At 40.7% G+C, this 18,503-nt stretch overlaps 1 protein-coding gene and 1 non-coding gene across 6 annotated transcripts; one reads left to right on the top strand and one right to left on the bottom strand.

The window, feature by feature from the left end:
• Window positions 1-551: 551 nt before the first annotated feature.
• On the bottom strand, window positions 552-623 carry trnae-cuc. The gene has a single exon. It is a non-coding gene; the product is annotated as a tRNA-Glu (tRNA).
• Window positions 624-849: 226 nt separating this feature from the next.
• LOC120547084 (nuclear receptor coactivator 7) lies at window positions 850-18,072 on the top strand. Of its 5 annotated transcripts, none has more exons than XM_039782492.1 (17): window positions 850-950; window positions 1,925-2,092; window positions 7,155-7,312; window positions 9,026-9,096; window positions 9,223-9,330; window positions 9,425-9,520; window positions 10,826-10,951; window positions 11,180-11,364; window positions 11,859-11,980; window positions 13,481-14,065; window positions 14,338-14,509; window positions 14,623-14,770; window positions 14,993-15,118; window positions 15,266-15,418; window positions 16,260-16,355; window positions 16,456-16,529; window positions 17,380-17,515. In XM_039782492.1, the coding sequence occupies exons 2-17, from the start codon at window positions 2,055-2,057 to the stop codon at window positions 17,513-17,515; spliced, it is 2,394 nt and encodes a 797-aa protein (XP_039638426.1). In that variant the 5' UTR covers window positions 850-950; window positions 1,925-2,054. The 5 variants fall into 5 exon arrangements, with proteins under 5 accessions (XP_039638426.1, XP_039638421.1, XP_039638422.1 ...); XM_039782487.1 differs by having other exon boundaries at window positions 11,826-11,980; XM_039782488.1 differs by lacking the exon at window positions 850-950 and adding an exon at window positions 1,028-1,381 and having other exon boundaries at window positions 11,826-11,980.
• Window positions 18,073-18,503: the final 431 nt, after the last annotated feature.

Raw genomic sequence — 18,503 nt, 5'->3', positions numbered from 1 at the left:
GATGGTAAAAAAACGACAACAAAAAAACACTTATTATTATGTTTCAGGCATTAGGCTAATTCATTTATTCAGGTTAAGCTATTAATAAAATCACTCAAATATCATATCTGCACTAATAGATCATAGGCTATACACATTGTTGATAAAGCCAAAAAGGTTGAGAACCCTGCCCTCGCCTGTTACAGCTTGTGGTAGCCTGCATACGTCATCTCAACGCATTACTCACTAAATAATTAGCAGAGGCATTACAAAAACCCAAAGGTAGACTATCAAACATTAAAGACAATAGCATCACATTTTAGGCTGTTATTTCGATAAAAATTAAATAAAAATAAACTACAAACGTTGGTAATCCAATTGTATTTAAAAAAAAAAAAACTTTATTTCTGGCCATTAGCCATTACAGTAAAATGGCATGCGTGCACGGTGTCGGTCAATCTGTGGTGTATTAACAGGCTATTTCACTTTTGCGGTTCGGCCAGGTAAACCACTAACTCCTTGGTGGAGTGAAGAGTATAAAGAGATTTTAGTCAGAATGAAAGAAAAGGCAGTTCCCTGACCGGGAATCGAACCCGGGCCGCGGCGGTGAGAGCGCCGAATCCTAACCACTAGACCACCAGGGACTGATACAAGCTCGGATATCCCGATTCTTCTTTAGTATATGATATATCAATTTTACTTTATGACGTGAAAAATATATATTCTATGGCACATGTGCTGTTGTTGTGTATATTTCCATTGTTGTTAATGTTCGGTAACTACACCGTGCAGTGTAATATCGACTGACAATTAAATCCTCAACCTACCTAAGAAAACTTAAGATGGCGTTAACGTTAGCTAGCTAGCTAACGGTAAAGACAGCTATGGGTGAGCTCATGTTTTTACAGTGCACATGACACCAGAGGGCGTAGTGAAGGGGGATTCATTAGCTGTTGGAGAATGCACGCAAGGTAAATTTAGCTGCTTATTTTTCTGTCAGATTTGGCGTTTAAATGCGCCGTTGTGTTTGGCGTCAGCGTTAGGCTAGCTTGCATGAACAGGAATAAACTATTTTAAGAGAAAGGTCTAGTGGCTGCCTGGACCGAATAAATAATCCTTACCATCTCCACCAGGTTGCTATTGTCTTGTAAACAAAGTGGCTAGCTAGCACAATTAGCATCAGCTGTTGACTCAGTTTGATATCTGGACCATGTTCACTGTGCCTGTGTTTGCTTAACATTAGACCTGGCGGTCGCACACATTGCTTTAACATTAGCACAACTGGATATCTGTCTTTTGTTTACTGCTGCTCCTTAAGAAGAGGCTGAAATCTGTTCAATGGTCCGAGTCAAAAGAGGAATTCCCATTGAGCAAGCTGCTACAAACTGAGGAATGTAGCTAGGTGGGGTAACGTTGCTTCAATTTTAGCCTTTCATTTGTGGTAAGCTATTTAGTGTTACCTGTTATTAAGCTTTCAGGCTACAACACATAAATGAACCGCAGTTTCACGATTTCTGTTCTTTAGGATATGTGACCTGCGTGTAATCTATTGATTCATTTTCGCTTAATCCTGTTGTTACAGCTAGCTGTGAGTGTAGCCAGTCTGCATGTTTACATCAACTGGATTCCCAAGCTGATGTCGCTGATAATAGACACACTGTTGTGATGAAGCATAATTACATAATGAAACGCATGTTTGCTCTGGCGACATTAACTAGTAGCAGATGTGTCTCTCCTCTGCAGCAGAGTGATGCATTTTCCATCCTATTGGTCAGCCATTGTCATCTGAGTGGCCTGACATGCCACATGCTTATTATCGGGGTGCTTTCATCGCCCTCCACTGCTGAGGCTTCACCATCAGTTATTGGGCGTTTGCATTGTAGTGAGTGTTGTTGAGTGAGGCACCCGGTGAGGCTGCTAATTCCCTCGTTTATTTTCTTTGCAGGACAAGAAAGAAGTGTGAGAGGTGATCTTCTCAAGTCCCCTGGCTTGGACACACTGACTAGGCGTGGATGTGTAAGGTGAATGTTTTAATGGATGCGCTTGACTGCATGCAGATTTAGGACCCTGGCCCGATGGAAAAGAGAGACAGGAAGCCGGGATATTTTGCCAGGTAAGGGTGTGTGTGTGTTAGTTTTGAATTTGTGTCATTTGCATGTAATTTAGGTATTTTTCCTGCAGCAAAACTGATTTTTAAGCTCCAACATTTAGCATGTTTCTTTAGCATGTGTCTTATGACAAATTGCTTTAATCTCGAGGTGGTACATTGAATCTGTCATAAACTAATGAATGAGTAGGTCAAGGTAAACTTTATTATCCCAAATGGTGGTCAAGGTGCAGATACACAAAACAGTCATAAAAACAAATATTCAATATGGGATTCCATTCCCCCCCCCCCCCCACACACACCCTTATATGCACACACTCACACAGGTCTCACATTTCCAAACACCCTCGCTCTGATATACACTCCCACAGACACACACTCGCACGTATGTGCACACACACAGCACTTCCAAGTACCCTCACTCTAGCGTATGCTGACACACACACAAAATACACAAAAAATACATCAGCATTATAATCCATTCATTAATAAATATATATATTGCACCATACAAATATTGCGTACAGATTACCATTCCTCATAGCCATGAGCAAAATACCATCACAGCCTATGTTTTTGTTTGTCTCTCTCATTTATCATTCTAATTGCTGAAGGAACAAATATTTGCTAAACCTGGCTGTTCTTATAGGATGCTCTGTAGGACAGCCTTGTAAAGCAGTTGCAAAACAAAACGATCCACATTAAATTTGGACAGTTTCCGTAAGAAAAAAACATTCACAGTTGCAGTTTTTTTTACCTTTGCAATGGCACATACATCAGTCTCTATCCCTTAACTATCTGTAAGTGTAAACTCTTTTGAATGGGTTCATAGTAAACCTTGGTGAGCGGGATTTCTCCTCTACTACGTCCAAAACCTATGACCATTTCTTTTGTTTTAGTCACATTGAGCTCAAGGAAATTGTCAGAACACCATTTAGTGAAGTCCCCTACCTCTTCCTCAAAACCACCCAAGAATTAGTTATCACGCTTTAGGAGCCCCACCAAGGCTGTATCATCTGCATACTTAAAAACATCTGATACTTAAAAAAGGTGTAAGTGTAGACTGAAGCTCAACACTTATGTACAGTAGGGGTGTCGAAATTAATCATGGCATCGGTGCATCGCGATGTGGACGTGGATGATTCTGCATCGATGCAGTGACAGGCAATAATCGATTATTGTCTACTGACGTTTCTTGTTGATTTTCCGGTCGCTGCTTTTTTTTGTTTTAACCTTTTGTCTGTTGTCTGTTTTTAAGAGCAGATGCAATAAAAAGGGGAGTTCATATATATCTGACGGCTTGAATTTGTTGATGAAAACCATGTGTAGCAATATATAATAAATTTGAGGAAGTGGCGCATCGGGATTTCGAATCGTTGACAGGATAATCAAATTAAATAGGGAGACCAGTGAAGACACCCCTAGTTTACAGTATGGGAGACAAAACGCAGCCCTGTGGGGCCCTGTATTGATAGACTTAGGGGAGGAAATAACTGTTAAAGCTAACCTGCAGGGTACGATTAAAGAGAAAATCATTAATTAAATTAATAATTAGAGTCTAGATATTAAGTATTTAAGTTCAATGAATGATAAGCAAGTTTTTTTTTATCCAAACAAACAGATATTATAATATAAATCTGTTAAAAGGAAGTGTTTTGGCTCCTGTGATGTGTATATCTACAGTATGTCTCTCAGCCCAAGTATCACATGCTGGAATGTAAAGTCCAAAATAAATTTCATGCATGTTGGAAGTGACATTGTGGCTTTTATTGAATCATAGATCCACACTGTTAAGTCACCTGTCTCTGAGCTACACCCAGCAGATACAGCCTCCTATCCGAATCATGCGTCAGAGTTTCTTGACCCACGCCGATGATATGGACTGTAAAATTGAATTTTGGCAGCATTGTGTAAACTGATAGCAGGAAGTGCATGGAAAGAGGCTTATCACAGCTAAGGTGCATAGACTGACAAGAAATCCGCGGGTTATGAACAAAGATCAGCCCTTTCTTTCTGACGTCGAGATGAGACATAAGGAAGAAAGGGCTCATCTTTGCCTGGTCAGTTTTAACATAAACAGTATGTCATAGCGCCACAAACATAAACCTAACTTATTAGTCTTTTTAATGCCTAAAATGAACAAACAATTGCTCATATATGAATTAAGGCCGAAGCGTACCCGAAACCTGGAAAACAAGTTGATTTATGGATAAGCAGAAGTCGTCTGCTGAGTGTGCTGTTAAAATCAGAGTTGTTGAGGGTGTGGGTTTGTGAGGTAATGCAGCGTAGCCTAATGGGTATTATTCTTGATTATTATGCCTTAGGTTACTTGTTCAGGCTTTGCTGACAACCTAGTACAAACCTGCAATTTATCTTGGGTTTTATTGATTTGATTGGCTTATGTGGGAAATATTAATATATTATTTTGTAATGGCATCACATTTCAGTCGCTCCCTCGTTATAAGGGAAGCAGTGCATTAGATTGTAATAGGATTGCAGGCTGTGAGCTGAGTCAGAGGTGGTGTTTTCCTGCAAAGGTGGCAGCTAGTGTGAGGGAGCAGCAAAACAACAGTGGAAAGGTGCAATATGAATACATCATGCAGACCTTTGCTGTAAAGACCTATAGCTATATCGTGCATGTGTGGACAGCAAGTGAACATGTCAGGAAGGAAAACCAGCCTTATCTCCCAACATAGCTACTGCTATAACATGTAGCTCTCCTGCTAGTTGCGCCATATGCTGCCTCGCTTCCTGACGAATGGAGGAAAAGTCACTGTGGAACACATGCCAATAACAAGTACTAACCCGTCATAGACTTTTTCATGTTTGATTGTTTTACAAAAGTGAAAGCCTTTACATGTAATCAGAATTGTTTGACACTAAATGAAAACAATACTCTCTAATGTTAATAAGTAAAAAATATATCAACCAACTGATCTAAATCAAGCAGTAATACAAAACATAAAATAAATGCATGCACATAAATCTGCAGCAAGTTTACTAAAGAGTCAAAGGCACTGAACATACAGTAAGTACAATAAGACCAGGCATTAACAATAGCTGTACATTTTCTCAGAGCAGGCTGTGCACAAACACTTGTGCTTGATGGCACCAAAAGGCTCATGGCAACTCTAAAGAAGCTACAGAGATCCATGGCTGAGATGGAGAGAGACTGCACATGAAGTTACGGTTGTCTTGGTGATTTCACTGGTCACAGCTTAATGGCTGTTGAGAAAACTTTCACGACATCCTGGCCGGTGTTTGCCAGAAGATATGTGGGACACTGTGTGAACTAAAGTGGGAAAATGTTATATTTTCTGATGGCACCAACATTGTTTTGTGGCTGTTGTACTAAACTATATTGTTGATCTAAGGCCACATGCACCTAATGCACAATTTTCATCACGCTTTGGTCATGCCTCTTTGCCCCAATAACGTTTGGGGTAGATTGAGTATTGCAATACAGAAATTCCCTGAAGGAAAAGCTACTGGTCCGCTAGAGAACTTATTTTCCAGCAAATCAACAGCAAACACGAAGTCAAAAGTAAAACAGGAATTTTCCTAAAAACGACTAGGCTATATTAATGTTTTGGAGTCCAAGTTTGTAGTTTATCAATTTTTCGGGAATCCACACTAGTTGTTCCCATGGCAACATCTACTCTTCCTGGGATCCATTTTTAAGTAAAATGCATACAGTCAACAATGTTTGCCCTTAGATTTAATACAGTAAACGGTAAAGTAACAACATCAACATTGCATCCGATAATAAGACTATATCAAAACTACACATATATATATATATATATATATATATATATATATATATACACATCACACACACACACACACACACACACACACACACACACACACACACACACACACACACACACACAAAACATGAAAACAATTCATTTGACAGGTAAAACAAGAAATAAAAATAATCTCAGATCACGTAAACATCCATTTTGCAAAAAAGAATCCAATGATTATTGCTACTATATGTGCCTATTGTCTTGAGTGTGATTATTTATGTTATTAGTGATTTGGTGTGTGTTTGTTTTTTTTTTTTTGTTTTTTTTCATTTTTCACTTGATAATTGAAGGTTAGAGGGGGGACAAGAATGGCGCCAATCTTAAACTGATGGCTCGAGAGATACTCTGCCAAATGCCCCAGAGTGAAACAGACGGGGCTGTTGAGACTGTGCTGTTAGACTTTTTAGTTCACTACAAGATGTGTGCTGTCTCTTTTTATTAAGAGAGAAGAGAGACCTCCAGACAATGGGAGAGTCCTGAACTGTGTCTGTCTGCAGCCTCATCGACCCACTCTTGCCTTTCCATAAAGGCACTAGAACACTTAAAACGCTTCTCTTTTCTTTTATTCTTCCTTTGCCCGGCCGGGGCTTTGCAGGGCAACACTGCGCCTATCACTCAAAGCTTATGATAAATCAATTTGGTCTTTGTTCTTAACATACTCATATCCACACTTTAAGGTTTCAGCGGGGCTCATATGGCTTGCACTATCCTTAAGTGCACCGCTAACCGGTGGTTACACTGCACTGCAGTTTCCCCCCTTAATAAACCCCAACAGGGTCTCGAGATGCCATTACATCATTGCCTCCCTATCAATGATTAAACAGGGGGAAAGCAAAGCCTGTGAGGAAAATACAGCTGACGCAGCAAAGCAAAGCGATAGAAAAGTTAAAGCTCAATCTAATACCTTTTGAGCACAAAAGCAGAATCTGGACAACACGTCTGAATTTAAAACCAAAGTTTTGATGACATTAGATAACTAACAAGCATGTGCTGCCGCTGGGAGTCAACTGCAACACTGGTAAAAAATAACAAGTTGATATTTTATTATGGAAAGGTCATTAACTATAGCATTAAAATGGGTCAGCTATATGCCTGCCACATGTTCATACAAGCTGTACATTGATCCCAACCAAGAAAGATTTGCCATGGCGTAAGTTTAACAAATGTGGTCAAATGGCCGTTTACACGCCTGTGCTTTCTGGATTTTTACTTCTATTAAATATATATGTCCATCTCCTCTGGTGTCCCATCAGGCTGAAGAGGCGGAGACAGCTCAAGCAGAGCCAGTCCGAGAAGAATGTGGCTGAGCAGAACCCGGGGATAATTTCCTGTCCAGACATCCCAAATGACAGCGACCCCAACAGGAAGAAAGACCTCCAGAAAATAACAGAAAAGCCACCTGCAGGCTCGGGTAAGACCTGTATCAAAAACTCCCAGAAGATTTGCAGTGTGTAAATACACGGACACCTCGAGAACTGGTAATCCTACTAATCCAAAAGTAGTATTCAGCCTTTTTTCTTTCTTCTTTTTTTTTTGCCCTCTGTAAATTGATGGGAACAGCCTCAGCAGTTGTAAACAGGAAGTTGCATAACCTTTCATCCTGTACTGTTTTACAGTTGGCGATTACACTTAAGGCGCTGTACTCACAAAGTTTGAGAGTACTGAGAGTTGGTGCGAGGGTTAAATCACAATAGAAATGCTATGATGCCTTTTAAGTTCTCCTTAAAAATGACATAAAAACCTATTTATGATGGAAGCATCTTTGCCATTAATATGACTCTTAAATCTAAAATAAATTATTTTTTCATGGTTTTTGAGGATTTATTTCAAACAGGAGAAATTTGCTGAAATACACCAATCATAATAATCAACTACATTGTATCGTTGGGCTATTGAACTCAGTGTGTACATTGACAATGACAAAAGTAAATGATTTGTGATGGACCAACGTCAGTTTAGGGGAATTGTCAGAACAAATCTATAACTTCATATTTGCCTTAACAATAAACATAATCTAACTTGCATTTTGTCTTCAGTGTATGCTACATTATGAGCATCATGCTATCATGTGTTAAAGCATAAATCATCACCAACTCCTTATTGAAAGTGGTATTGGACTTCAGTCATGCGTGCAGTGGGTCAGCCAGCTGTGTAAACTCTGCAGTATGTGTTTTAATAAGACCTCAACATTGTTACCTGCAGCCCATCAAATCAAAACATGATGCTCTGTGGTTTAACAGGCAAACATAACTCTTTAGGTCATATGCACTTTCAGCTAAAAGTCCATAGCTTGCAAGGCTTCGTAGTATATTCACAGCCCAGTATAAATTCAACGAATAAGCGACAGTGTTCCCAGAAGTGCCATCGCTTTTGTTTTTGATGCGCTGTACAGTCGAGAGTCTGGCTGTATAATGCTTAGTCATACTCTCTGTTTCCATGGAGGAGGCAGCAGTGTAATTTAGCATTCAGGGAGTGGTACACTAATAGCGTCTGTGTTCTTGGCAAGAAGAAAATGCTGACTGTGGACCTTGTCTACTACAAGGGTCAGATTGTGTTTATGATAACTGCTTCAGCATGCGTGGGGCAGTGTTTTAAGGCTGGCTAATGATAGGGGACAAACAAGCACTGGTACTGACTCAAAAGGCAATTAAGCACAGGATACTTAGAAGTCTTTGTTGGGGTATTTCTTTGCACCGCCCTCATCCGATGGGGTTTTCATTTTTACGGTTTATGGTAGAAACTAAAATATATCTGTAATCAACCTAAACGGTATGAGATGGACAGAATTAGACCTTATATTCATCTCTTACAAGAATAATTGTGTTTTTTTTTTTTATCAATATGAGATTATTGTCCGTTTTTTTAATTGTCCTCAGTCTGCAAAAAAAATTAAGTTCATTTTTTGAGCTTTTCACTTTATTAGATAGTGACAGTGGATAGACGGGAAAGGAGGGAGCGAGAGGGGATGACACGCAGCAGAGGGACGCAGGTCAGATTTGAACCCCGGGCCACTAGCAAAGGACTCAGCCTACATGGGGGGGGGGGGGCGCGCACACTCTACGGGTGAGCTAGAGGTCACCCCAAATCTGCAAAAACCTTTTCTCATTTTCTGTTTCCCTTCTAGACGATGACGGTAAAAGTAAGAATCAGGCAAAGAGGGAGAAGAAGAGGCCACCAGGGACAGTGGATTTCATCGTGAGTCAAACTAAGTGAAAACAAATCAAAATAACATTCTGACTTATTAACAGAAAGGTTATAGATTGTATTAATTTTAGATAGTATTTTGACTTGTGTGCTTTTTAAAAAACACTCTTGTTACAGGTGGGACCTGATGACTCCCTCATCAGCATCGCACTCAAGTTCAACATCACCCCAAACAAACTGGTCCAGCTGAACAAGCTCTTCTCTCGCAGTGTCTACCCCGGTCAGGTGAGAACCTCGGCAGTAACCCCAACCACTGCTTCACTTCCCTCATTATTCCTCTGACCGGCTAACCATCTCCTGTCCATCTTAATAAATACAGAAGCTGTTTGTCCCCGATGTGTCAGAAACTGACCTAAGGTCTCTGAGTTCCTCTGAGCCCTCCTTTACAAATGGCTTATCAGAGAAAGCATCCCATGTAAGTAGGAAGGACTTTTTTTATGTTGCTCAGAGTACATTGTGCAGTAGTTTACAGTAGCCATTCAGGAAACAAATGTGTTAAATAGGTTTTCTGTCTTCCACCAATTGTCGTAGGAGTTACACATTGGTTAATTAGATAATATAACCGCTTCTTTTGTGTGTTTTCAAGCTTTGTCCAAAATGGTCGATCTACACTGGCTCTCTAACTGTGAGGCCTAAGGGCATTTTCACATAGCTTCTTAAATTTACCTTTTAAGGCACATGTGTCAAACTCAAGGCCCGCGGGCCAAATCCGGCCCCTCGCAGATTATGATCCGGCCCGCATATCAATTTAGGTTCACAATACATTTTGGCTCACCTAATTTTTCTAACTTTTTCCGACGTTGTTGTCACTTTTGCCAAAGTTTTTGTCACTTTTCCCGACATTGTTGGGCGCTTTTTTTCTATGAAGGCTGAGGAACTTTTTCTTGACTTCTTTAGGACTTTATGTCGACCAAACTGTAAGTGAGAAGACTATATGACACATGTAATAATACAGTCAAAGATATTTTACTTTTTTGATTAAATAAAAGCATATATTATAAACTAAACATGTCTGGCCCTTGATGTGATTCTTATTTTCCAGTGTGGCCCTTAGTGAAGTTGAGTTTGACACCCCTGTTTTAAGGGTATTTGCATAAAACTTAACCCCATGTGTTACATATCAAAATGTTCAGCTTTCCGTATAGGGACGCCCAATTTTTTTTCTAGAGCAAAGTGTAGAGCGATAATTTGGCGCTAAAGCTGAAACGTTGATGTTAGCTTTTTGAAATTCCTCAAATCTCTTTTGAAAACAAACGTTAAAGTATGATGTGTTGTATTAATTGTTTCGGTGAAATGAGTTTACCAAAGTCTTAGGTTATACATGATTAAAATAGTAAATAAACGTCTGAAATGAAATTTTTTAATATTGCTTTTAGAGTATGAGTTTTGTCAAACATCGTTTGGACGCGCCGGTGCGTCTTTCGTCCTCAGAGGGTTAAGTCAAATAATGGCTCTGATGCTACAAAATGTTATTTTATTCTCTCGTAACTCAATTTCTGATAGAAATATATAATCCATGGTCTCAGTGAGCAGTTTCTATTGTTGAGTGCATAAACAGCGTGGACTGAATATTTTGCAATGGAAGTTGATTTAATCTTCCAGCATTTGACAGTTAGCATGAGAGCTGAAACCACACGGTGATTATACTCTTCAAAACAAGCTGCACTAAACCCAAGCATAACATTCAGGTCTCTGATCAGGTCCTCTTAACTTCCTTCAGGGCGGCGTTTCAAACTGCATGTCAGCAAAGTCCCTCCGGCGTGAGCTCTCCCCAAACTCCGAGGACGAGAGCCCGGCAACGGTTAAATTCATCAAGATGAGCTGCAAATATTTTACTGACGGCATGGTAAGAAACCTTGGAAATGGATGCTGAAACTATTAGTTTCCTTAATGACTCTGGTAATATGAGATTAGATTTTCCCGACATTTTATATACTCAACAAAACAGTACCTATCAGCGGCTACCACTCTGTTATTTTGTATTTTGGTGTTTTCGATCCAGCTGTGGTGTTGTTGCCCCCCAACCCCCCCACCCCTCCCGCTCAGCACTGCCTGTGTTATTTCATCATTGCAGGGAGTGGTGGGAGGCGTGCTGATTGTCACCCCCAACAACATCATGTTTGACCCCCACAAGTCGGACCCCCTGGTGATCGAGCTCGGCTGCGAGGAGTACGGCCTGATCTGCCCCATGGAGGAGGTGGTCTCCGTGGCGCTGTATGACGACGTGTCGCGCATGAAGCTCAAAGATGCTCTGCCATCGTAAGAGCTCTGAACCGTCTCGCTTTCTTAAATTTCCCTCTTTTGTAAAGGTTCTTCTTTCAGCCCTCTGCTCCGATTCCTCCTTTCTTGTTCCTCCTTCCAGTTTACAGTTTTTCTTGTTCTTCTCAAGACTTAACCTGTACAAAAAGTCCTTTCGTTTCACAGGACTTTTCACGTTTGCCTCTTTAACACATCCTTTTTTTTATCAAGTACCTTTGTTTCCACTGGATCTTGTCTACTAGTGGGTTTATAAGACTCTCCGATTCCAGTTTTTGATTTGTTCTTCATTAATCTTCTTTTTATTTTTGATTCATTTGCTGTTTCACATTACATGTGTTATTTTAGTTTTGTCATTTTGGTCATTTATAATTTCTGTTTGGACCTTTTCTTCTTTTTTTTTTCTCTTTTCATTTTCATCCTGGTTTGCGGTGCGGTATGTGTGATGCCCCGTGACCCCACAGAGACCTACCCCAGGATTTGTGTCCTGTGTACAGGCCCGGCGAGTGGGAGCAACTGCCGTCGGAGCGAGATCTAAACCCTTTCAGCCGCTATGAAGCTCTTGATCCAAAGCGACCAATCGTCTTGGACGACATCGAATCAACCCTGTCAGAAACCGGTAACCTCATCATGTCATCCAATGTCGACTGTATTTGGCTCTCGGGAGTCCAAGTCTCAAAATGATCCTTTTTCTTAATCTCAGCAGTGAATGAACTCACTCCTAATGGTGGTAACTCTGGGTTATGACTTTTTAGTCTTATCTGTTTTACTCTCCACAACCAGCAACTATTTGGGGTTGTTTTTTATTGGGTTTTTTTATGAATTAAAGTGTCTAGTGAATTTTCAAATTCAGCTCACTGATCAAATTTGTATTTATTTATTCGGAGAGTCTATTTGCACCCCCGGTACGAATAGCCTCGGCCACACAGCTGAGCTATTCACACCCTGTGACGGAACAACAAAAAAACGTTGCTCGCGTGCACCGAAATCATGGCGGACGTTCATCTTCCATGACCGCAGAAACTGGCATATTAGGAAAGTTTTGTCTCTAAAGTTTACAACAATTGAATTTCTAGCGGAAAATGGATACTACAGTTGCGCTTTCTGTCTTCAGTGAAAGCATACAACCGTTAGTTTGTTAGTTAGTACCATAGTACCTATTTTTTGTATACAGTATGGTTACCTAGTAACCGAGGCTTGAAGACACCAAGTGGTAAACAGTTGCACAACATTCTGTAAGAACTGCTAGGTGAGTGGATAAACACTGAGCTTAGTTCTGGGAGTTGGGAGTTCGATTCCCGGGTGAGGCGATTTTGTTTTTTTCATTTTGGATTGGATAATTTGCATGCAATTGCGCAAGTCCGGGCCCGCGAACGCGACTTTTTTTTTTTGCAGGGTGGTAGGGGAAGACTCATGAATATGCCTGCTCTGGTTGGGTTGGTTAGGTTTAGGCAAGAGGAGTGGGACTGGTTATGGTTAGGGTAAGAATGTCAGGGCGATAATATTCCAAAAAGGTGTAATATATGAGTAGTATGGCTAACTGTGTGTAAATATATGCCAAGGTACTATAAATGCACAGGGGTGCAAATAGCATACATTGATATTTGTACCAGACGGGGTATTAATGGAACACATTGCTGTGTGCACCGGCGGGGTACGAATAGCATTCATTTCTAATTTCACCAGGGTACGAATAGCACTTCTAATTTCACCAGGGTACGAATAGCACTTCTAATTGCACCAGGGTACGAATAGCATACACTGCTATTTGTACCAGGGGTGCAAATACCCTCACCCTTATTTATTTCTCTTTTAGTCGACACTTTTTTAAAATTTAAAAGTTAAAATGTATTTTTCATATCAATTTACTGACAATTGAGGCTTAATCTTCAACAAGCTAAAACTTATTGACGCTGAGTCCAGCTTCTCAGATGTGATTTTTTTTATTTTTTTTGTCTTCTATGATAGTAAACTGAGTAACTCTGGGTTTCGACTGTCGGTAGGGTAATTGTGATGGCCGTTGATTGTACAAACCAAATAATTAATCCATAAACGTGATTGGAAATGAAAATCTCTTAGTAGTCTTTAAAAACAAAAAACTGTTTTATCTTAATACCAGCGAGCACAGAGGGCGAGCAGACAGAGAAGTCTCCGTCAGACGAAGGCTTCACAGAGTTGGAGCCAACTGTCAACGGGAGCATTGAAGAGACAGAGGGGATGTCCAAAACACTCAGCACTGTCAGCAGGGACCAACAGGAACTCGGACCCAGCCGCCCAGGCCGGGCACACTTTCAGGACAAGTCGATTCTTGGTCAAACTAAAGTAAAGCTAGATGATGAAGAGGATGAGGGCGTAGCTCAGAACAACTCTATTGAGGATGGAGAGTCAATACAATTCTCTTCAGAGACTAAAAAACAGGGTGACTCGCGTCACAAACCAGTAAACCAAGAGGAAACCAAAGATATCACACCTAAAGGGACCGAAGAGCTGCTAAATGATAAAATAATCGGCGCACCAGTGGACCAAAACAGGGAATTTAGTCTGAAGGAGGCTTCCGAGGTTGGTGGGGACTCGAGTCCTAAGAGACAAAGCCCAGACAGACCAGCAGGTGGGGCTGAACTCAGTGAGGAGGAGACTCGGAAGAAAAGCTATGAGGCAGAAGTGAAGTCATGGCTGCTGGAGAGGGTGCAGGCTCCAATAGAAGGTAGGAATTATAAACTAGATATTAAACCCATAGGTAGATTGTCACAATTGTTGTAGCTATTGGACATTTTATATGTTAAATGTCGAAAAATGTACTCTCCCTGATGTGTCCCCAGATCTTCTCTTTGGATTTCTTAAAGCCTCTTTGTGTAGAATATGAACATTTCAGACTTTGGCGACTCCAGGTGTGGCAACGATGGGGGCTACAATAGTGTAGCGTTAAACTAATCAAAATCTCTTCCTCTGTTTTTTAAATTTGCCCATTCTCTATAGACATGCTTTCTTCATCCGAGGAGAAGAGTAAAATCCCACCTATGTTCCTATGCTTCAAAGTGGGAAAGCCAATGAGGAAGTCCTTTGCCACCGGGATGACCTCTAGTCCCGCCTACTCATTTGGGGGCCGGGGCAAACAGCCAGAGTACTGGTTTGCTGTGCCACAAGAAAGGTGAGACGCCGATAGATGATCCTCGTCCCTTGTCTTGAACTACAATATGTGTAAGCTAGCAGTGTGCTTTCAATCTAATATACTGTGTGTGTCTGTGTCTGTGTCTGTTCCAGGGTGGACCATCTGTATGCATTTTTCGTCCAGTGGTCTCCGCATGTGTACGGGAAGGAGGCTCGGGAGCAGGGCTTTGTTGTGGTGGAGAAAGATGAGCTGGACATGATTGACAACTTCTTCAGTGACCCTGCATCTTGCAGCTGGGAGGTAAGCTCAGTGGAAAAGCAGGCAACACACTTGCTTCCTTCTATTTACGTCACAGAATGAACACTATAATAGGGTGTTCGCTTACAATTCTAATACAGTCCTAAACAATAATACCATGTTTTTTTGCACGTGGCACTTTGACGTTTTGAAATGAGCTTCATTTATGACTGACTAATTTATCTTTTATTGTTGACTTGCTTATTACGCTTGTTTCGTTTTAAGATCATCACCATTGACGAGGCGAAGCGTAGGCAGAGTTTCAGCAGCTGTGACGGAGAATTGCCAGTGGATGCGCTGCCCATGCTCAGTGATGCCAGTGATGTGCTGCAGGACACACACATTGAGAAGGTCATTTTTCTTTTTTAACCAGTTTCTTGCCTCTGGGCTACGAACCGCATTAAAATAATCCAGTTACCGGCAAGAAAACTTTGAGAAAGAAATATGCAACATACTTATCAGTACGCCCCACAAACTGACAATGTGTTCGCCCTCCAGCTTGCCTGTCGCTTGCCCGCGCGTGTGCAGATTTACCCCTGGAGACTGGCCTACAGCACTGTGAAACATGGGACCAGCCTGAAGACTCTGTACAGGAGCCTGGCAGATGTGGACAGTCCTGTGTTGCTGGTCATTAAAGATATGGATAACCAGGTAGATAACTGTCCAAAGGAATGTACTGTATGTAAATGAATGGGGTTAACATATGTATTACCTCTGCCAAGGAGGTCGCGTTGTCAGCTCGGTGTGTTTGACTGTCGGCAGAATTACAGAAAAACTTCGGCCCGACTTTCATGACACTTGATGGAAGGGTGAAACATTGGCCATGAAAGAACCCGTTACATTTTGGAGCAGATCCAAATCACGGGCCAGATACACCAGGGTGGATTTTTACTTTCGTTAACATTGCGAGATATTTCATTCATGTGGTGTCGGAATAATCAGAAAAATTAGTTTCAGATCCTATTTCATGGCTCATCTGATCCATTTCCTTTGCTCTTCGTTACGCAATTACTGGGAACAGCTTTCGACGTGTTGTTTGCTTGCTTGCTTTGTAGCGTCCATGTTGTTTCAAAATTGTGTAGTTGGAGTCTTTCTTATATTACACGGGATTCAAATTGAAATTAAACTTTTCTTTAAAAATGTCTGTGGCTGTTTCCCACTTTTCTTTTGAATGCTGTCGAGGCAGCATTATTTATCCATGCACATCCTCAACCCAGTCATGAATGAGTAAGTCACAACTCCCCAGAGCAACATAATTCTTTTTTTATTTTGGTTTTACATTTGGCATTTTTAACAATTAGTTTATGGCCCCTGTGTGTATGATTTTAAAAAAAAACAACAAAAAAAAACACTTATGGTTTCAGGCTAATTTAAATTTTCCTACAGCCATAAAACTTCAAATGAGGGTTTTAACTACTAGTTCAAACAGTTCAGTTGATCATTATTATAGAAAGTTTTTTCATCCTCCAACTGATTCTGACTCTCACCACAGATATTTGGGGCTTTCTCGACTGATCCCTTCAGAGTGAGCGAACACTGCTACGGCACAGGAGAGACATTCCTCTACAGCTTCTGTCCTGAGATCAAGGTTTGCATTAAGTTAACTTAAGAACTCCGTTTGGGTATTTAGTTTTATTCCACGAATGGCAATTTCAGACATTGTTTGCTGTCGTTTTTTTATTTTTCAGGTGTACCGCTGGACGGGGGAGAATTCTTACTTTGTGAAGGGCAATACTGATTCTCTGCAGATGGGAGGAGGAGGGTAAGTGGCAAATGACTAGCTTTGTTTAATGTGTTTTTCTGTGACCAAGCACAGCTGTATATCAACAGTCTAAACCCATTGTTTGCCATGATGTGGTGTTGTTTGGTTTAGTTTGGTTTATTGGTTTACACACATTCATACAAAACAGTATACAGCATAAATCACAACATACAGTATGTCTTTCACATGGAAAGACAAAGAGTGTGAGCTGGAGAGGTCCGAAACCCGGGTGGCTTAAAGTGAAACCTCACCAGGTCACTAAAACTTAATTTACAATACAAACAAAAAGTAGGACATAACTACAACTAAAACTCAATATGGCTAAAATGGAATGACAAAAATAATTACAGGCTTAAACTCAATTTGGTGTAGATAAAAAAACAAAAACAAAACAAGGACAATAAAAGAATAAAATATCAAAAGGGTAGGAGATTTAGATAATAAAAAAATATTTTCAATACTAGCCAGTCAGGAGGCTAGATAGCCACTGAGCACAATTTCTCTTAAGTTTTCTTTTGTAGGGCGTCTGGGTAGCTCACCTGCCCATATACACAGAGGTTTACTCCTCAACGCAGCGGCCGTGGGTTCGACTCCAACCTCTGGCCCTTTGCTGCATGTCATTCTCTCTCTCTCTCTCTCTCTCTCTCTCTCTCTCTCTCTCTCTCTCTCTCTCTCTCTCTCTCTCTCTCTCTCTCTCTCTCCCCCCCCCCTTTCATGTCTTTAGCTGTCCTATAAATCAATGCCTAAAAAAAAAAAAAAGTTTACTTTTGTATACAGGTAGGGAGGATGAGCTGCATAACATCATAATGTCCACCTTTTTTTCTAACTCTCTGCCCTCTCTTCTCTTCAGTGGTCAGCTGGGTCTGTGGCTGGACGCTGAGCTGTACCGAGGCACCACCACCAAATGTGCCACCTTCAACAACCAGCCGCTCTCCGCCCAGCAGGACTTCAACATCCACAGTGTGGAGGTCTGGACCTTCGAGTAGGCCCCACCTGTTTCGAGCTACTCCTACATTCACTCTCCGCTCCAAACCTTCAAACATCCCCCCCCCCCAAGTGTTATTACGCACTTGTATACTTGGAGGCAAACCTAGCTACCCCACAATGACACTAAATGTTCTGTGAAAGAAGCCTGTGCAGTTGTGACTGGACTGGTTTTTGAGGTGGGTTTGACCTGCAGGTAGGTTGGCCAGTTCATGTCTGGTTCCTCTGCACTTCAAAGGTGGAAGTGTGAACAATTTTTTGTTTCTCTGTTTATTGGCTGCCTTAGACATCTGTCAACGCCTCCAGCTTTCCCAGCATGCAGACTGCCTTACCAACATAAGCGTATGAGGAGAGGGAGAATAGGAAGGCTGCTGATGTTACTGTTGGGGTTATTCTATAAAACATATTTCAAGTGTGTATGGAAGAACAAGGTATCCCATAATGATGTTGGTTACTTTGTGCAAAGATAATGATGAATTAGTTGATTTGGGAATGTACAGGATAATGTGCTGAAGACTTTTGGAATCTTTCTTCTTTTCTTTTTTTTTTCTTTTTTTTTACGATTCAATGAATTTCAAACTTAAAGGAAGATTATTTTTTTTTTAGATCCTCCACCATTAAATGAATTTTCACAGCAGAAAATGTTGTAATTGTTTACAATGGAAGAGTTGCACTTCCTCTGAAGGCCGTGTTGTTCTCTTATTTTTTTTTTAGTTTTAGATGAAGTGAATGAGATTGTTTCATTGCATTTCCTCACAACCACGTATGTTTTAATTCCCCCGTACAATCCAAAACAAGTGGTAAAGCCAGGTTTGCAATGACCAAATATGTTTTATTTTAATTTCACATTTGTTGTGAGCTCATCATATTTTATGTTTTAGATGTTTTATTTTTACATTCTGTTTTTCACAAAGAATACTCAGTTGTATTTTTTTTTTTTTTTAAATGGTTGTACTTAGTTAAATGTTTCTGATTGGACCCAACAAGCAC

This window comes from Perca fluviatilis, chromosome 18 (genome assembly GCF_010015445.1).
Source record: "Perca fluviatilis chromosome 18, GENO_Pfluv_1.0, whole genome shotgun sequence".
Lineage (NCBI taxonomy): Eukaryota > Metazoa > Chordata > Actinopteri > Perciformes > Percidae > Perca > Perca fluviatilis.
This window is presented reverse-complemented; position numbering and strand designations above follow the sequence as displayed.